The 17,079-nt window shown below is 40.7% G+C and overlaps 1 protein-coding gene across 3 annotated transcripts in view; it reads right to left on the reverse strand.

Moving 5' to 3' along the window:
• The window catches only part of PAPOLG (poly(A) polymerase gamma), a 41,631-nt gene extending 24,780 nt beyond the window's left edge, over positions 1–16,851 (reverse strand). Inside the window, exons 1-7 of one of the 3 annotated variants that reach the window (XM_054475025.1) lie at positions 16,588–16,851; positions 12,825–12,986; positions 11,304–11,370; positions 4,599–4,680; positions 4,258–4,367; positions 2,724–2,777; positions 1,603–1,714 (exon numbers count right to left, since the gene is read on the reverse strand). In XM_054475025.1, coding sequence (XP_054331000.1) covers positions 1,603–1,714; positions 2,724–2,777; positions 4,258–4,367; positions 4,599–4,680; positions 11,304–11,370; positions 12,825–12,986; positions 16,588–16,604 — 604 coding nt within the window. In that variant the 5' untranslated portion in view covers positions 16,605–16,851. The remainder of the gene's footprint in view (positions 1–1,602; positions 1,715–2,723; positions 2,778–4,257; positions 4,368–4,598; positions 4,681–11,303; positions 11,371–12,824; positions 12,987–16,587) is intronic. The other 2 variants (XM_054475027.2, XM_054475026.2) reach the window with 2 other exon arrangements.
• Between the last annotated feature and the right edge of the window lie 228 nt (positions 16,852–17,079).

Here is a 17,079-nt window from a genome sequence, read left to right on the forward strand (position 1 = left end):
AGACCAGTGAAGTCCAGGCACGGTGGCTCACGCCTGTAATCCCAGCACTTTGGGAGGCCGAGGTTGGCATCACCTGATATCGAGAGTTTGAGGCCAGCCTGACCAACATGGAGAAACCCCGTCTCTACTAAAAATACAAAAAAATCAGCCAGGCGTGGTGGCACATGCCTGTAATTTCAGCTACTCAGGAGGCTGAAGCAGGAGAATTGCTTGAACCCAGGAGGCGGAGGTTGCAGTGAGCTGAGATCGCGCCATCGCACTCCAGCCTGGGTAACAGTGTGAGACTCCGTCTCAAAAAAAAGGAAAAAGAAAAGAAAAAGACCAGTGAGGTGTATAATGGTATGTAATTATATCTCAATAAAACTGTTAAAAAGGAAAAAAATGTTACTGGCCAAGTTTAAGAAGAATATCCATAATTATCTGAAAAGGCTATTAAAGCACTCCTCCCTTTTCCAATTAAGAGGACAGATTTTTTCTTTCTTTTTTGAGATGGAGACTCGCTCTGTCACCCTGACTGGATTGCGGTAGCATGATCTCAGCTCACCACAACCTCCGCCTTCTGGGTTCAAGTGATTTTCCTACCTCAGCCTCCCGAGTAGCTGGGATTACAGGCAAGCACCACCACACTTGGCTAGTTTTTTATTTTTAATAGAGATGGGGTTTTACCATGTTGTCCAGGCTGGTCTCAAACTCCTGACCTCAGGTGATCTGCCTGCCTCGGCCTGCCAAAGTGCTGGGATTAGAGGCATAAGCCACTGTGCCCGGCCTCTTTTTTTTTTTTGAGACAGGGTCTCACTCTGTCACCTGCGCTAGAGTGCAGTGGCGTAATCACGGCTCACTGCAGCCTCCACCTCCCAGGCTCAGGTGATCCTCTCACCTCAGTCTCCTGAGTAGCTGGAACTACAGGCGAGCGCCACTACATCCAACTAAATGTTTTTTATTTTTGGTAGAGATTAGGTTTCACCATGTTATCCTAGCTGGTCTGGAACTCCTGGGCTCAAGTAATCCATTCACCTTGGCCTCCCAAAGTGCTGGGATTATAGGCGTGGGCCACCACGCCCAGCCAGATTTTATTCTTACATGTTAACCAAAACAAAATATTGCAATCAATTGTAGACACAAATGAGAATCTAGCTGTCTTCTATCAGGCCTAATATTAAAGAGACTTGCAAAATGTTAAAAAAAAAAAAAAAGAAGCCATTCTTCACACACAAAAGTTTATATTAATTTAAAATGGGTTCATTATTTATAAATGAATAAGTATTTTTTAAATTTCTCAGTTTTTATTTCTAACATGGTAAATATTGACAGATATAATCCACATAAACAAAAGCTTTTTGGGGTCCTCCATAAATCTTAAGACTGTAAAGAAGTCTTGAGACCAGTAAGTTTGAGAACCACTACTATAAATATACACAGCCTTTCAAATAAATGTGTGGTTTTTAGGATTCTTAAATGTGGTCACATTATCTGTATAAAGAAAATTACATTTTAAACTGAGTCCAATCTCCAAAATTGAATTAATAGTCAATTCAGCAAAAATACCTATATTTCTCTAATTGTTTTGAAGCAGGTATCTGAGATTTCTTTTTAGAAGCTTACCATTTAAGCTGCGAATACACCTTATATCAAGGCTTCTCAGGCGAGAGTCGTCTCTTAGATCTAAATTATCTGATATGGTTTGTATTGCCAGTCTTGCAAAGACTAGATCAATCTTTGGAAAGATGTGAAAAAAGAGAAAAAAATTACATTTTCTCCTTTTAATCCATCCTCTCCCATCCCACCATAAAATGTGAAAAGTTCTGATTACTAGTTTGGGAAGTTCTATCAAAGCTTCAATAGGCCTATGTAGGCAGTCTCACATGGGAAAATCACTATAAAGTTGTGTTAAGGTAATTAAACTTTCAAATTAATGACAGCATTTAAATGTTAACATATATGCCAAGCAGAAAAAAAAATCAAAGCCTTATGAGCAAATTTCTAGATAAAGATAGAAGATCCAACACACATTTACATTTACTCCCTCTTGAAACCTCACTAAAATACTAGGAAAATTTAATTTTATTTTTGTGTTTAGTATTATTTTGACGTTAAAGGCAAAATTCACTAGGACAAAGAACAGAAAGTGACAAACAAAAGCTATGAAAGCTGGAAAGCAGATGGACAAGTGGGAACAGACCCAGTAGACCTAAGAAAGCAGATAGAAATGTTGTATCTAGGAGATAAGGTCAGGAGGCTGTAAATAAATGCAGACATAAATAAAAAGGAACATTTAAAGAATAAAATAGTATTCTTAGAAATTAAAAATATGGGCCGGGCACAGTGGCTCACGCCTGTAATCCCAGCACTTTGGGAGGCCAAGGTGGGCGGATCACGAGGTCAGGAGATTGAGACCATCCTGGCTAACACGGTGAAACCCCGTCTCTACTAAAAATACAAAAAATTAGCCAGGTGTGGTGGTGTGTGCCTGGAATCCTAGCCACTCAGGAGGCTCAGGTGGAAGGATCACTTGAACCCAGGTGCTCAAAGGTGCAGTGAGCTACGATTGTGTCACTACACTCCAGCCTTGGCCATAGAGTTAGACCCCATCTCTTTATTTAAAAAAAAAAAAAAGAGATTATTTGATTTTTTAAAATATGCACTTACGTTAAGCCTGATTTCAGAAAACAAACTTACAAGTTAAACAGTTCAATTGTAAAGTCAGAAAAATATTAAACACTTACTTCAATACCATCAAATTCAAATTTTATAACAGGTACAAAGGCATCTTCTACAGCCTACAAAAAAGGAAAACAATTATAACACATAGGTGTAATCCCTTCTTTATCCTTCCTAACTACCAATAATGTGAGTATCTTTACTCCCGATTTGTATTTTAACTCAATAGACAAAGTGAAAATGTTTTTGGTCTTACATTCCAGGTAAGTATTTCTACTTTGTGACCTGTATTATGTAAGATACACAAAATGCCTGTAACAGTATCTAATTTATTATCCCTCTAAAAATATTCCTCAGAACTGGAAAGCAAAACTGCTATCGTCTGCAGCCATAAAAAAGAGTTCATGTCCTTTGCAGGGACATGGATGAAACTGGAAGCCATCATTCTCAGCAAACATAGGAACAGAAAACCAAACACAGCATGTTCTCACTCATAAGTGAGAGCTGAACAATGAGAACACATGGACACAGGGAGAGGAACATCACACATTGGGGCCTGTCAGGGGGTGGGGGACAAGGGAGGGAGAACATTACGACAAATACCTAATGCAGGCAGGGCTTAAAACCTAGATGACGGGTTGATAGGTGCAGCAAACCACCATGGCACATGTATACCTATGTAACAAACCTGCACGTTCTGCACATGGTATTCCAGAACTTAAAGTAAAAACAAAAAAAAACAAAAAAAAAAACAAACAAAAAAAACCTGCTAACATCTGGATACTTATAATTTCGAGTCTAAACTGAAAACCGATTATTTAGAAAGGCTACTAGAGTTAGAAATTTTAAAATAATGAAAGCTCATGATTAATCTATCAAAAATTTAATTAATACAGTTAGTAGAAATAATGGTTTTCTGAGTCTTCCTTAACTCCCCAACCTAATAAATTCTTAACTTCCTTGTCTAAAAACATTCCCAGATTCCCCAAATATCAGATTCTTTGACCTTCACCTTATTCTAGCACTTCAGAATGCATTAACACGGTTTTGTTTATTTCGTTCATATAACCCCCTCCTCAACAATGTCTTGTTTACTATTGTATCTGTAAGACTAACGCCAGCATCTAACAAATTACTGGTGCTGAAATTTTATTTGCTGAATGAATGGCTAGATATACACATATAAAGAGCTACTAACTGAACCTTACACATAATAGCACTCATCATTTGATATGTATCAATCATTATTGGCTATTACAGTAAATGGTTTATGTAAATATCTCATCAATACTCAAAAACCTTATAAAAAAAGTTATTACCACATCACTGTTTTACAGATCAGGAAACAGGCTCAGAGGATTAGGTTACTTGACCAAGATCTAGGAGCTATTATGTAGTAGATTCTAGATGCTAACCCAAGTCTGTACAACTCTAAGGCCCATGTGCTGAATCATCATTTAATCATCACTTATTAAAGTTACTCTTATTAAATACCTCCTAATAGTAACTTAGAAGGTATTTCAACAGTCTTAAGCCCTAGCTTTTATAGATATTTGTTACTAATCTAAATTCAAAATATTAAACGCCAGAGATACTTACTCTTAAGTTTCGAATGCCATCTTGATGTTTCAATTTTTCAAAAAAAGACTGAAAAAAATCAGATCTTTCCACATGTCTTGGAGCTACACAAAGTGCATCAATGTCAGCTCCTGTAAATTAAAGTAGTTCTTAATTAAGAATATATTATGTGTTATATTCTTTGTTAAAGTACACACAAACATATGTACAGAAGAAAGTATGGAAGTTGAGTACAAGAAAATGTTAACAATGATTAGCTCTAAGTAGTGAAATAATGGGAACTTTGTTCTCCTATATTTTCTAGTTATGAACAAGAGTTTGTTATTGAATGTTCTTAGCACTAGAACACAGAAAAGCGTTACCTTTGGTGTGTACTCCAAGCCTATAGGATCCAAACGTGAAAATTTTACCACCAACAGTAGCCACAACAGAAGGTGGGAGGTTCTAAAATAAAATTAAGCAGAAGACATTCAATTATTCAAATTATTTAGCATTAAAAGTCACCTCAACGTTGGCTGGGCGTGGTGGCTCACACTTGTAATCCCACCACTTTAGGAGGCCGAGGCTGGTGGATCACCTGAGGTCAGGAGTTTGAGACCAGCCTGGCCAACAAGGCAAAACTCCTTCTCTACTAGGAATACAAAAGTTAGCTGGGCGTGGTGGTGGCCGCCTGTAATCCCAGCTACTTGGTAGGCTGAGGCAGGAGAATCACTTGAACCTGGGAGGTGGAGGTTGCAGCGAGCCGAGATTGTGCCATTGCACTCCAGCCTGGGGAACAAGAGCGAAACTCCGTCTCAAAAAATAAAAAAAAATCACCATAATGTCTACTGGCCTTTATTGAGCAAATGATACATGATTAGATTTGTCAACCTTGTCAAGATTAGATTTGTAAAAGTACTTCACGGATCCTCTGGCTGTGATCTGAAGTAATAAGGGTATTCCCAGAGGAAAGACAAAACAAATTCACCCCCACTACACATGCATACATCTCTATCTGAAGAAAAGCTTTTCTTTTTAATCACTTGACCATACATGTCCCCTCCAATTGCTTGTCTTTCGCTTCATCACTCTTTCGGTAGTCACCAAGGAACTCTCAGTTACCAAACTAATGTGCTTTCAGCTCTCTAAAACATAACACTCTTGGCCAATCCCATATCCCCTTTAGTTTTTGTGACAAGTATGTTTAATTTCTTGATTCTACCTCTACAACCTTTCTGTAAGAACGGAGTCATTCCTGACATGATCTCCTTATGAGAGCTATTCTAACAAGCTTAATTAACATTTCTTGGATTATAACGTAATTAAAATGCTACTTTTTGGCTGGGCGTGGTCATGCCTGTAATCCCAGCACTTTGGGAGACTGAGGCAAGAGGTCCACTTGTGTCCAGTTCAAGACCAGCCTGGGCAACACAATGAGACACCATCTCTACAAAAAATGAAAAATTAGCTAGGCATGGTGGCGTGTGCCTCTAGTCTCAGCTACTCAGGAGGTGTGATGGAAGGACTGCTTGAGCCCAGGAGGTTGAGCCTCAGCAACAGTGAGACCCTGCCTCAAAAAAAAAAGAAAGAAAAAGAAAAAAAAGCTAATTTTCACCTCTTCAGAGCCAATTCCAAAAGCCATCAGATATTCACTCAAGTATCCTGATCCACTTCAATACCAGCCTCAAGCAAACAAAAAAATTCTTCCAATGATAACAGTCAGATATTGCTTCTGAGTTCTCTATTTTTGTTCCTCATTATCCTTACTGCCCAAACCTTTTCCTTCTTCTTGGCTTACCAATTCTTAGCTTATATCCCTCAAATTTGTGGCCTCCTTTCTATTCAACGACTACTCTCCTAATTCTAGGCTATTTAATGGCATCCTAAACTACCCCCAATTAATCTTCCTTTTCTCTTTCACTATCTTGTACAAAATTCTGGCTGATGTTTTTAAATTACTCTATTAAATATAGTTGTTCTACTCAAAAGTTGCCAATGTCTTCTTCCCTAACTACTGAGGTAAGGATCCTTGGGCCTGTTGTTGAAGATCTCCACGACATGTTCGTAGGGATCTTTCTTGCCTTGTCTTCTTATCTTCCTTTCTGAAGTTCCAACTACCAAACAACAAACATGGTTACAGAATCCAACCTCCTTTTCACTGCATTTGCCATTGTTCCTGCCTCAAGTGCTTGCCCATCCTCTCTGGGCATCTTTTGTTCTTTGGGGTTTTCTTTTTTTTTTTAACAGATGGAGACGGGGTCTCACTGTGTTGCCCAGGCTGAAGTAAGCACAGCAGTGTGATCTTAGCTCACCGCAGCCTCAAACTACTGAGCACAAAATATTCCCCCTGCCTTGGCTTGCAGAGTATCTGAGACTACAGGCAGGTACCACTGTGCCTGGGTAATTTTTAAATAGTTTTTGTAAAGATGGGGTCTTGCTTTGTTGCCCAGGCTGGTCTCAAGTTCCTGTTTTTAAGCAATCCTCCTGTCTCAGCCTCCCAAAGTGCTGGGATCACAGGCATGAGCTACCATGTCCAGCTTCTGGGTATCAGTATCATCCACTTCAAGAGTTCACTTCAAGTTCTACCTCTTCCATGAAGCCTTCCCTGGTTATCCTTACTCCCTAACAAGCTTTTTTTTCCTCTGTGCTCTCTGCCATTACAATTTTTAAATTCTTTTTGCTATATTTACTGACTTCTTTGGTATGTAAAATTTAATATTTTACATACCATATTTAATCTTCAATCATATTTAAATTTCTCAGAGTTAAGAACTGTGTCTACTACTTCTCTGTATTTTCTCACAATGCCCAGTACAAGTTCTAAAGAATAATATCTGCTGATTAACTTCAACTTGAATATAAGTATCTATATAATAGGATATTATGCTTGTTAATGCCTCTGTGTAATGAATATTAATGTTAAGAGTATCACAATTTTATAGCTAGAAAGAAGTCAGTAAATTAATCAGATTTTTTAAAGAGACAGAGTCTCGTTATGTTGCCCAGGCTGGCCTTGAACTCTTAGGCTCAAGATCTTCCTGCTTCAGCCTCCTGAGTAGCTGGGACTACAGGCATGCACCACCATGCCCAGGAATCTGTAAATTTATTGATGATTAACATGAATGAAATGGACAGAGAAGACAGGACCTTAAAAAAATCTTTTAGTTCACATTTCTACTCTGAGAAGTCTGATTCTTGCATGATTTATGAGAAAGTGATATGCTAAATCAGTTTGCCACAGCCATAGTATCTAACTAAAATGATTTGATCTGGGATTCTACACTATTTAAAGTTTAAATATCCCAATTGTGTATAGATTCAAATCATCTTTGATTAAACCCAAATCCTTCAGTTACTTTCCAAAGTAAAATATACATAAAGAGAATTATAGGCTGTGAGTGGTGGCTCATGCCTATAATCCTAACACTTCGGGAGGCTGAGGTGGGAGGTTCACTTGAGCTCCAGAGTTCAAGATCAGCCTGGCAACACAGTGAGACCTCGTCACTTTTTTTTTTTTTAATTTAAAAAAAAAGAAAAAAAAAAGAGAATTATAGGCTGGGCGTGGTTGTGACTCATGCCTGTAATCTCAAAACTTTGGGAAGCCAAGGCAGGAGGATCACTTGAGTATAAGAGTTTGAGGCCAGCCTGGGCAACATGGCAAGACCCCATCTCTACCAAAAAAAAAAAAAAAAAAAAAAAGTAGCTAGGCATCAGGATGTGTACCTGTAGTCTCTGCTACTTGGGGGGCTGGGGTGAGAGGACTGCTTGAGCCTAGGAGTTTGAGGCTGTAGTGAGCCATGATTATGCATGCCACTGCACTCCAGCTTGGGAGACAGAGTGAGAGATCCTTCCCCCATTCCCCCACACGAAAGAGACAATTACAATTCACACAGAAAAATGACCTCATCTGCTCATTGGAAGATGTTAACTAACTTATTTTTTTGATTACCTGTGACTAGCATTTCCATCTGCTCAGAATTTGACTCATCCAATAACTTCAACTATTGATAACCCTGCTGAGTTGAGAAATGAGGCAGACAGCCTTTTGGCAACAAAAGTAAATAGCATAAAGACCATGTTAAACTCAATGACTGTAGTCTTTAGGAGACTCAACTTTATTCTGAGCCCACTGTTTAAAAGAACCAATTCTACGTATTTATCACAGCTACAGAAAAAAATAATAAAAGCTGTAAAAGAAAGAATTCTAGACCGGGTGTGGTGGCTCATGCCTATAATCCTAGCACTTTGGGAGGCCAAGGCAGGTGGATTGCTTGAACTCAGGAGTTCAAGACCAGCTTGGCCAACATGGCAAAACCCCGTCTCTATCAAAAATACAAAAATTAGCCAGGCGTGGTGGCGCATGCCTGTGGTCCCAGCTACTAGGGAGGCTGAAGTGGGAGGACTGCTGGAGCCTGGGAGGCGGAGGGTGCAGTGAGCTGAGATCGCGCCACTGCATTCCAGCTCGGGTGACAGAGTAAGACCCCATCTCCAAAAAAAAAAAATTCTGCAGTTATTTACCTAATTTCTAAATCCATGCAGATTAAAGGGCAGAAAGGGACTTTACAGCTAGACACACTGACAACTGTGAGACGTTATCTTTCAACTGACTGCTGTTAAGGCAAAGATGGGAAAACTATGAAAAACAAAAACCTTAAAATATAACAGTATGGGCTACCTAGTGATGAGGCAAATGGTATCACCCAGTTGAACATTCTCTCCCTCATTCTGGTACAGCCAGTAAAATAATCTTCGCAGTGGTGATTCTCAGACAATAAAAGTTCAATTGTGAGGCTGGGCACAGTGGCTCACGCCTGTAATCCCAGCACTCTGGGAGGCCGAAGAGAATGGATTACTTGAGGTCAGAAGTTCGAGACCAGCCTGATCAACATGGTGAAACCCCATCTCTACCAAAAATACAAAAATTAGCTGGGCATGGTGGCGTGCACCTGTAATCCCAGCTACTCAGGAGGCTGAGGCAAGAGAACTGCTTGAACCCAGGGGTGGAGGTTGCAGTGAGTCAAGATTATGCCACTGCACTGCAGCCTGGGCAACAGAGAGAGACCATGACTCAAACAAAAACAAAACAAAGGCCAGGTGTGGTGGCTCACACCTGCAATCCCAGAACTTTGGGAGGCTGAGGCGGGTAGATCACCTGAGGTCAGGAGTTTGAGACCAGCCTGATCATTATGGTGAAACCCCGTCTCTACTGAAAATATAAAAATTAACTGGACATGGTGGTGTGCACCTGTAACCCCAGCTACTTGGGAGGCTAAGACAGGAGAATTGCTTGAACGTGGGAGCTAGAGGCTGCTGTGAGCTGAGATCTCGCCACTGCACTCCAGCCTGGGCAACAGAGCAAGATTCTATCTCAAAAACAAAAACAAAAACAAAAACAATTATATTGAAAATATAGTTAGCCTTCCGTATCTGCAGGTTCCACATCTGCAGATTCAACCAATCACGCACGGATAAAAAATACTGGGGGGAAAAAGCCATAAAAAATAAAGCAAATTTTAGGCAACGCGCAGTGGCCCATGCCTGTAATCCCAGCACTTTGGGAGGCTGAGGTCAGAAGACTGCTGGAGACCAGGAGTTTGAGACCAGCCTGGGTAATACAGTGAGACTCTTGTCTCTACAAAAAATAATAAATAAAATAAGCCAAGCACAATTGTGCATTCCTACAGTTCCAGCTATTCAGGAGGCTGAGGTGGGAGGATCACTTGAGCCCAGGAGTTTGAGACTGCAGTGAGCTATTTAACTGTGCCACTGTACTGCAGCCTGGGTGACAAAGGGAGAACCTGTCTATAAAAAAAAAAATAAATAAAATTTATGGCCGTGCGTGGTGGCTCAAGCCTGTAATCCCAGCACTTGGGGAGGCTGAGGTGAGATCATGCCACTGCACTACAGCCTGGATGACAGAGCAAGACTCTGTCTCCAAAAAAAAAAAAAAAAAAAAGAATAAAATTTAGGCTGGGCGTGGTGGCTCGAGCCTGTAATCCTGGCACTGTGGGAAGCTGAGGCAGGCAGATCACCTGCGATCAGGAGTTCGAGACCAGCCTGGTCAACATGATGAAACCACGTCTCTACTAAAAATACAAAAATTAGCCCGGTGTGGTGGTACACGCCTGTAGTCCCAGCTACTCGGGAGGCTGAGGCAAGAGAATCACTTGCACCTGGGAGGAGGAGGTTGCAATGAGCCAAGACTACACCACTGCAATCCAGCCTTGGCCAAAGAGGGAGATTCCATCTCAAAAAAAGAAAAAAAAAATTTAAACATGCTAACAAAAAAAAATTACAGTGACAACTATTTACATAGCATTAACATTGTATTAGATATTTTAAGTAATTTAGAAATGACTGAAAGTATGCAAAAGGATATGAAAAGGTAACATGCAAATATGTACTATATTATTTTATATAAGGAACCTGAGCATCCACAGATTTTAATATCTTTGGAGGTCCCAGAACCAATCCCCTGGAGGATACCAAGGGAGGACTGCACTACACAAAGCAGGAAAATGTAATCAATTTCAGGAAAAAAATAGTTAAGCTACAGGACGGGAAAAAGGTTGTGTAGTTATAAATTAGTTTGCAAATTCCTATGTCTTAGGAACCAAGCAGGTAGGCAAATAAGGGAATCCCACAGGAGAAACCTAGTAACTGCTCAATTAATCACCTTGCAAAGAAAACAGGGAGTGATGGGGGCCATGAGGCAATGGAAGACAGGAGCCCAATCCCCTTCAAGCCTCTTCCTCCTGTGTACAAAGGCAGACCCAGCATTGCCAGATCTAATACTTTATAAAAACAGCTGAAATGTGATTTTTAAGTAATATCTGATATTTAAATTTTGGCCTACTACATATGAGTCAAATAAGACAATTATGTGGACTCACAGCTATATATTGGCTACTTCTGGGTAAATCCTCATCTACTTAGAAATTCAACTGTCTAGACCAATTCATTCCTACATATACCAGAGAGCCAAGCTTTGATGTATTTCAGATACTTCTCAACACCTGCATCTTATTGCCAGGATGAATGGCCAAGATATAACAAAAACAAGAATTCCACATAGTTTAGAGTCTTACCTTACTCTCACTGACATCAGAAATCCATTCTTTTACTAAATTGTTCAATTTACCAAGAACCACCAGCCTATAAAAAAAATGCTTCAGATTAAAACAAACAAACAAATGAACAAACAGTATTTTTAAAAACCCATAAGCAGTACCCTTTGTGTTGATGATAGGGTAAAACCATAACATATATGTGATAATGCTATCACATCTATTGACACAGGGCCATCTCTTTGGCATTCTTAGATCCTTAACAGTGCCAGAGGTGATAAATCTGATTACAGTATTTTAGTTTTTGAGCTATTTTCAAAATTCCTAATAAAAAGCCTAATAAAAGCCTAATAAAAATCATAAAATTGCCTTCAATGAGGCTGTAGAGGCTTAGTGAATTGTCAACTTTCTTGGCTTTACTATGGAATTAATTCAATTCAATGTGGTAATAGAAGCTAGAATTCTCTCATTGCTAGTAATAGGTCTTTGACTAATTAAAATGAGGGAACTAATTACTGGCTAATTTCTGTCTAATAGTATTAAAGCAGTTTGGTATTATTAAAACAAACTTATAACCAATGGTGTAAATGAATCCACATTTAGAAGAGAAAAGTAGGGTTTAGACATCCCAAAGAACATGCAAAACTGAACTTCTGTCCAAACTTACTTCTTCCTCAGTCTTCCACAAATAATGAAACTCTATCCTTCAAGGTGCCGAGACCAAAAATCTTGGCCATCATCCTTGACCCCTCACACACACATTCCAGTCATTAAACCCTAAAAACCCTACCTTTAAAATATATCCAGATTTCTACTTTTTATTACCTCTACGACCTCCTCCAGGTTCTAGCCACCATCATTTCCTCCTAGGCCTATTATAATGGCTTGCTAACTGGTTTCTCTGCTCTGCCCTTGCAACTTCTCTTAAGATTACTCTCAATACAGCAGCCAGAGTGACTGTTAAAACTTTTTTAAGTCGTCATGTCAATCTTCTTCTCAAAACCCTAATTGCTTCTCATTTCACTCAGAATAAACCAAACCTTGACGACACCTTACAAGGTCCTAAGAGCTCTTGCCCTCCAAGCTCCTTCCCACCTTGCTTTCATTAAGCCTGTATTTTCCTGCTTCCTCACTGCTCAGACACCCAGGGTATCTTGCTATGCACTCTTCAAATACACCACTTCAAGAGTTCTGCCTAGAACACTTTTCTCTCAGATAGACACATGGCTCCCTCCTTCATCTTTAAATTTTCCCTTAAATGTAACTTTCTCAATGAGGCTTTCCCTGAAACCTCTACCCCCTCAGCTTTTTCTCAGTAGCACTTATCATGTTTAATATTACTCACGAGTGTCATACTGATATTATTGATGACAAATCTCTTCCTCTAACCCCTACCTAAAATGTAAGCTCCAAGAGGGCCAAGATTTTTCTTTTTGTCATTTCTGCACCTATATGTAGAGACACAGTAGGTATTCAATATGTTCGTAGAATTAATGATTAAATAATGCACTGTCAAATATTTTATGGTTTTCAATGACATACCTGTGGTTCAATTCTTCCTCATCTTCAAACACTCCAAATGGTTTCATGGCGTCAATTAATTTCTGTGTGTAAATATGATCAATTTCTTTAGGAGATGCCAAACTAATTGGAGAGGTAATTCCATAATGCTTTTGTTGACGCTGGCTGTCCAGCACGGTGTTTCTGTTCAAGAAAATAAGAAAAATGAAACAAAAAATTTAAAGTATATACCATACTGATACACTGAAACTCTCAATCTACTCATGTTAATTTAGCTACCTTAAAAGTTTACTTAGTACTAACAGTAGTGGCAGACACTTTCTTTTAAAGGAAAAATGGGTATTTTATGTTTATGAAGGGGCTATTCATACTGCCTGCAGCTTTCATGGTTAGGATGTTTTTTCAAGCCAAGCGCAGCATGTGTTGGCATCAAGACAACTGTACCAACACCACTCAGCTCAAACCCAGAGTTTGATTGGGATCTGTGCCAGGGCCACCTCCACTACCCTGCAGACTTAAGTCAAGTGCCATCCAGATTCTAGAATCTGTGAAAAGCAGTCAACCACTTGAAAGAAAGCTTTTAGTAAAAACAATGGGTTTTTTTCCCCAGGAAAGAAATGAAAACATCCCATTAGAAGGTCCTTGTGAAATAATCTGGCTTTTAAAAAGAAATCACAATTAGATTTGTCCTTGGGAAACCGAGGTTAACATCCTCTGCTTGAATCAGAGTTTACAGTCCTAGTATTTTGTGATTCTAGTTAATTATTCTCTTCATTTTAGACTGGTACCCATACCATCTTCACATTGAAATAAAATTCTTTATACTACTGGCAATCTTTTGGAAGATACATGAGCCACCCTCCAAACATCTTAGCCATCAGGAAACTACGGTCTTGAATAAAGTACAACAGAAGTTCTGAGATTTTTTTTTTTTTTTTTTTTTTTTTTGAGATGGAGTCGCTCTCTGTCTCCCAGGCTGGAGTGCACTGGGGAGATCTCAGCTCACTGCAACCTCCGCCTCCCGGGTTCAAGCAATTCTCCTGCCTCAGCCTCCCAAGTAGCTGGGATTACAAGCGTGTGCCACCACACCCAGCTAATTTTTGTATTTTTAGTAGAGACGGAGTTTCGCCATGTTGCCAGGCTGGTCTCGAACTCCTGACCTCAGGTGATCCAACAGTCTCGGCCTCCCACGGTGCTGGGATCACAGGCGTGAGCCACTGCGCTCAGCCAATTGAAGTTCTGAGATTTTGAGTTTACACGAACTAATCAACTTCAAAATAAATTCTGGGACCAACAGGGGTTGGCAAAACTTCTAATTTTGCTATGAAAGTAAAAACATACACACTAAACAACAAACACTACCATTTATCTTCACCATGCTTCCATGAAGGGCCATTAACACCAAGGGTAAGAATGTAATCTCAAAATTAGAAACAATCTTTCAAGTTGAATAAATTAGCCCTGTAAAAAATAACATACAATAGAGATCGTTTGTTTTTGGATTTTAACTGGTCAAAACACTGTCTTACCACTACTAAGTGCACAGAGTAAGACACGCTGTGATAGCTAAAGATCTCATTAGAGGCTGGGCGTGGTGGCTCATGCCTGTAATCCCAGTACTCTGGGAGGCCGAGGCAGGTGGATTACTTGAGGTCAGAAGTTCAACATCAGCCTGGCCAACATGGTGAAACCCCGTCTCTACTGAAAATACAAAAAATTAGCCGGGCATGGTGGCGGACGTCTGTAATCCCGGCTACTCGGGAGGCTGAGGCAGGAGATTCGCTTGAACCCAGGAGACGGAGGTTGCAGTGAACCAAGATTGCGTCACCGCACTCCAGCCTGGGCAACAAGAGCGAAACTCCGTCTCAAAAAAAAAAAATCTCATTAGGTAGAGAGGGAGAAAGAATCAAATGGAAGATAAAATAGCCTGTATAACTTCCAAAATGACTCACACACACACACAAAAAACCCAAAAACCAAAATACAGGTTAATTTATCTTCTGTATTTATTTTGTTGTAGAACAAACAAAACTTCAATTAGTTATTTCAAGTTTTAATTTCTTTTTAAAGATTTGGCTTTTTACCTCTGAGAAAGCTAGAGCAGTGTTTTGGCATTGTTTGTGTAATATATATGTAAATATATATGGTAAGTGAATAGGACAGAGTAATTATCTACATATCTATATAGTATCACTCAATCGCAATAATCCTAAGAGGTATTGAATAAGTGCCATTTTACAGATAAGTATCTGAAAGTCAGAGAGAGGACAAGCCAGAATCTGAACTCCAAAACCTCTTTCCACTACTCCATTCTCTCCTAACTACTTCAGCTCTGATACCATGACGACGGGCCTCACTTTCTTACCTGTATGCTGACAAAGTTGGCCAACTAGCCTACCGGCCCTAAAATTCCAAATCTAGGTTCTGAACCTCCCCCATCTAGAGGGGAGGGTAAAGTAAACAACAGAATCCCACATTCCCTTCAAACCATCAATTTCACTTATAGGCAAACAACCTAGAGAAATTCTAGTTACAAGCATACAAAGAGACACGTAAGAGAATGTTCACTGTCACATTGTAACATTAAAAACTTAGAAATAACTTAAAATAGTCACTAACAGGTAAAGAATTAAATTAAGGTGTATTCCTACAATACAATAATTAATATTAATTAATTACAACTAAAATACTAACATGAACAAAGCTCAGAGATACTATGTTGTGCTAAAGAAGTTACAGAATTCCAAGTGTGATACGAGTTATATAAAGTTTAAAAACAACTAGAACTATGCCAGTTATTATGAACACATGTGTATGTAGTAACAGCATTAAAAAAACATGCAGCTCCCATTATTCGAGGGCGAAAAAAAAAAGAAGTAAAATAAAAAACACGCAGCAACAATAAACATCAAATTCAAGACTGTGGAGACAACTGGAGCAAGAGATGATTGGGACCAGAGAAGGAGGTAGGAGAGTCCTTCAGATGTATCTGGAATGCTTGATTTCTTTTTAAAATACATAGATACGTACATACACACCGTGTGTGCGTGTGTGTGTGTGTGTGTGTGTGTACAGTTACGTTTTGGGAGAAATGGGTGGTGGCTCCACAAATGATACTTATGTTATTCTCTACATTTTTCCGCATGTTTAAATTATTTCCTAATAGACCAAAATGGAAGAAGCTACAACAAAATCTTGCCAAGTATGGGAACAGTTTCTGACTTATCAAAGTGTGAATAAGAGGTACAGGCCGGTAGATGTTGTGGGTAGGTGGGGAGGCAGGGAGTGAGGGAGAGGGTGGGGACGGCGGTGAAAAGACTTTAGCCTCATATGAAAGAGAAACCCATTGGCTGCGATAGGTCTTTCACTCCTGAAGACCTGGAGACAGCCGGTCGGGAAGGGAGGAGGGGGAGGCAGGGGGATGGTATTTGCGCCAATGCAGACAGGAGCAGACGGGCTCAGACAGTGCTGGGGGCAGGCGAGTGACTGACAATTTCTCCCTACGGACACAGGCACCTCTTTCCCTCCTCATCCTTTTCTGAGGGCGTCCTCGGAGGCGGGACAGCTGGGGACTCCCGGAGTCCCCAAGTCCGTGCAGGGGTGGCCAGGTGAGCCGCCGGGTTTAGGGGAGGTGCCCTTGCGGACCGGCCGGGAGCCGGGAAGGAGACCATCCCGGCGAGCTGCGTGCAGGGCGCAAGGGACAGGGAACGGAAACAAGGACACAGACGGACCACCCCAGCTCACCCCTACCGCCTCACCCCAACCGCCGCCCCCCACCACTTACGCAGACATCTCTTTCATCGCTTCCTGCGTCTCCCTCTCCAGCGAGTGTTTATCGCTCTGGAGTCCTGTTCTTGCTGTTCCCTTCTCCCCCTGTTCACTTTCCTCCGGTCGCTAGTAGCTCGCTTGCTCGCTCACTTTCCCACTTACTATGGCTGAGGCATCCAACCGAGTAGTGAAAACACCACAAAACCGGCTCTATTTATGACAATACAGCGCGGCCGACGCCAATATGGCGCCGCTTCCCAGCCTGCCTTTCGCCGGCCGCAGCCCCGCCCCTGGAGGTCTGGACCACCCTCAGCCACGCCCCCTCTGCCTTTGGGTCTCGGCAGGCTCCAGGGCCCCGCCGACAGACTCAGGGCTCACAGTGCACCGTTGGTTCGAAGGAGCATTTATTTGGTGCCCTTCTTTGTTCGCGGTACTGTCAATCCCGGTAGACCGCTTGGAAGGAAATTTGGAGATATGTTTTCCTTGCCTCTCGAATGGCGGCATATAT

The sequence above is a fragment of the Pongo pygmaeus genome, chromosome 12, assembly GCF_028885625.2.
Source record: "Pongo pygmaeus isolate AG05252 chromosome 12, NHGRI_mPonPyg2-v2.0_pri, whole genome shotgun sequence".
Classification (NCBI taxonomy): Eukaryota; Metazoa; Chordata; class Mammalia; order Primates; family Hominidae; genus Pongo; species Pongo pygmaeus.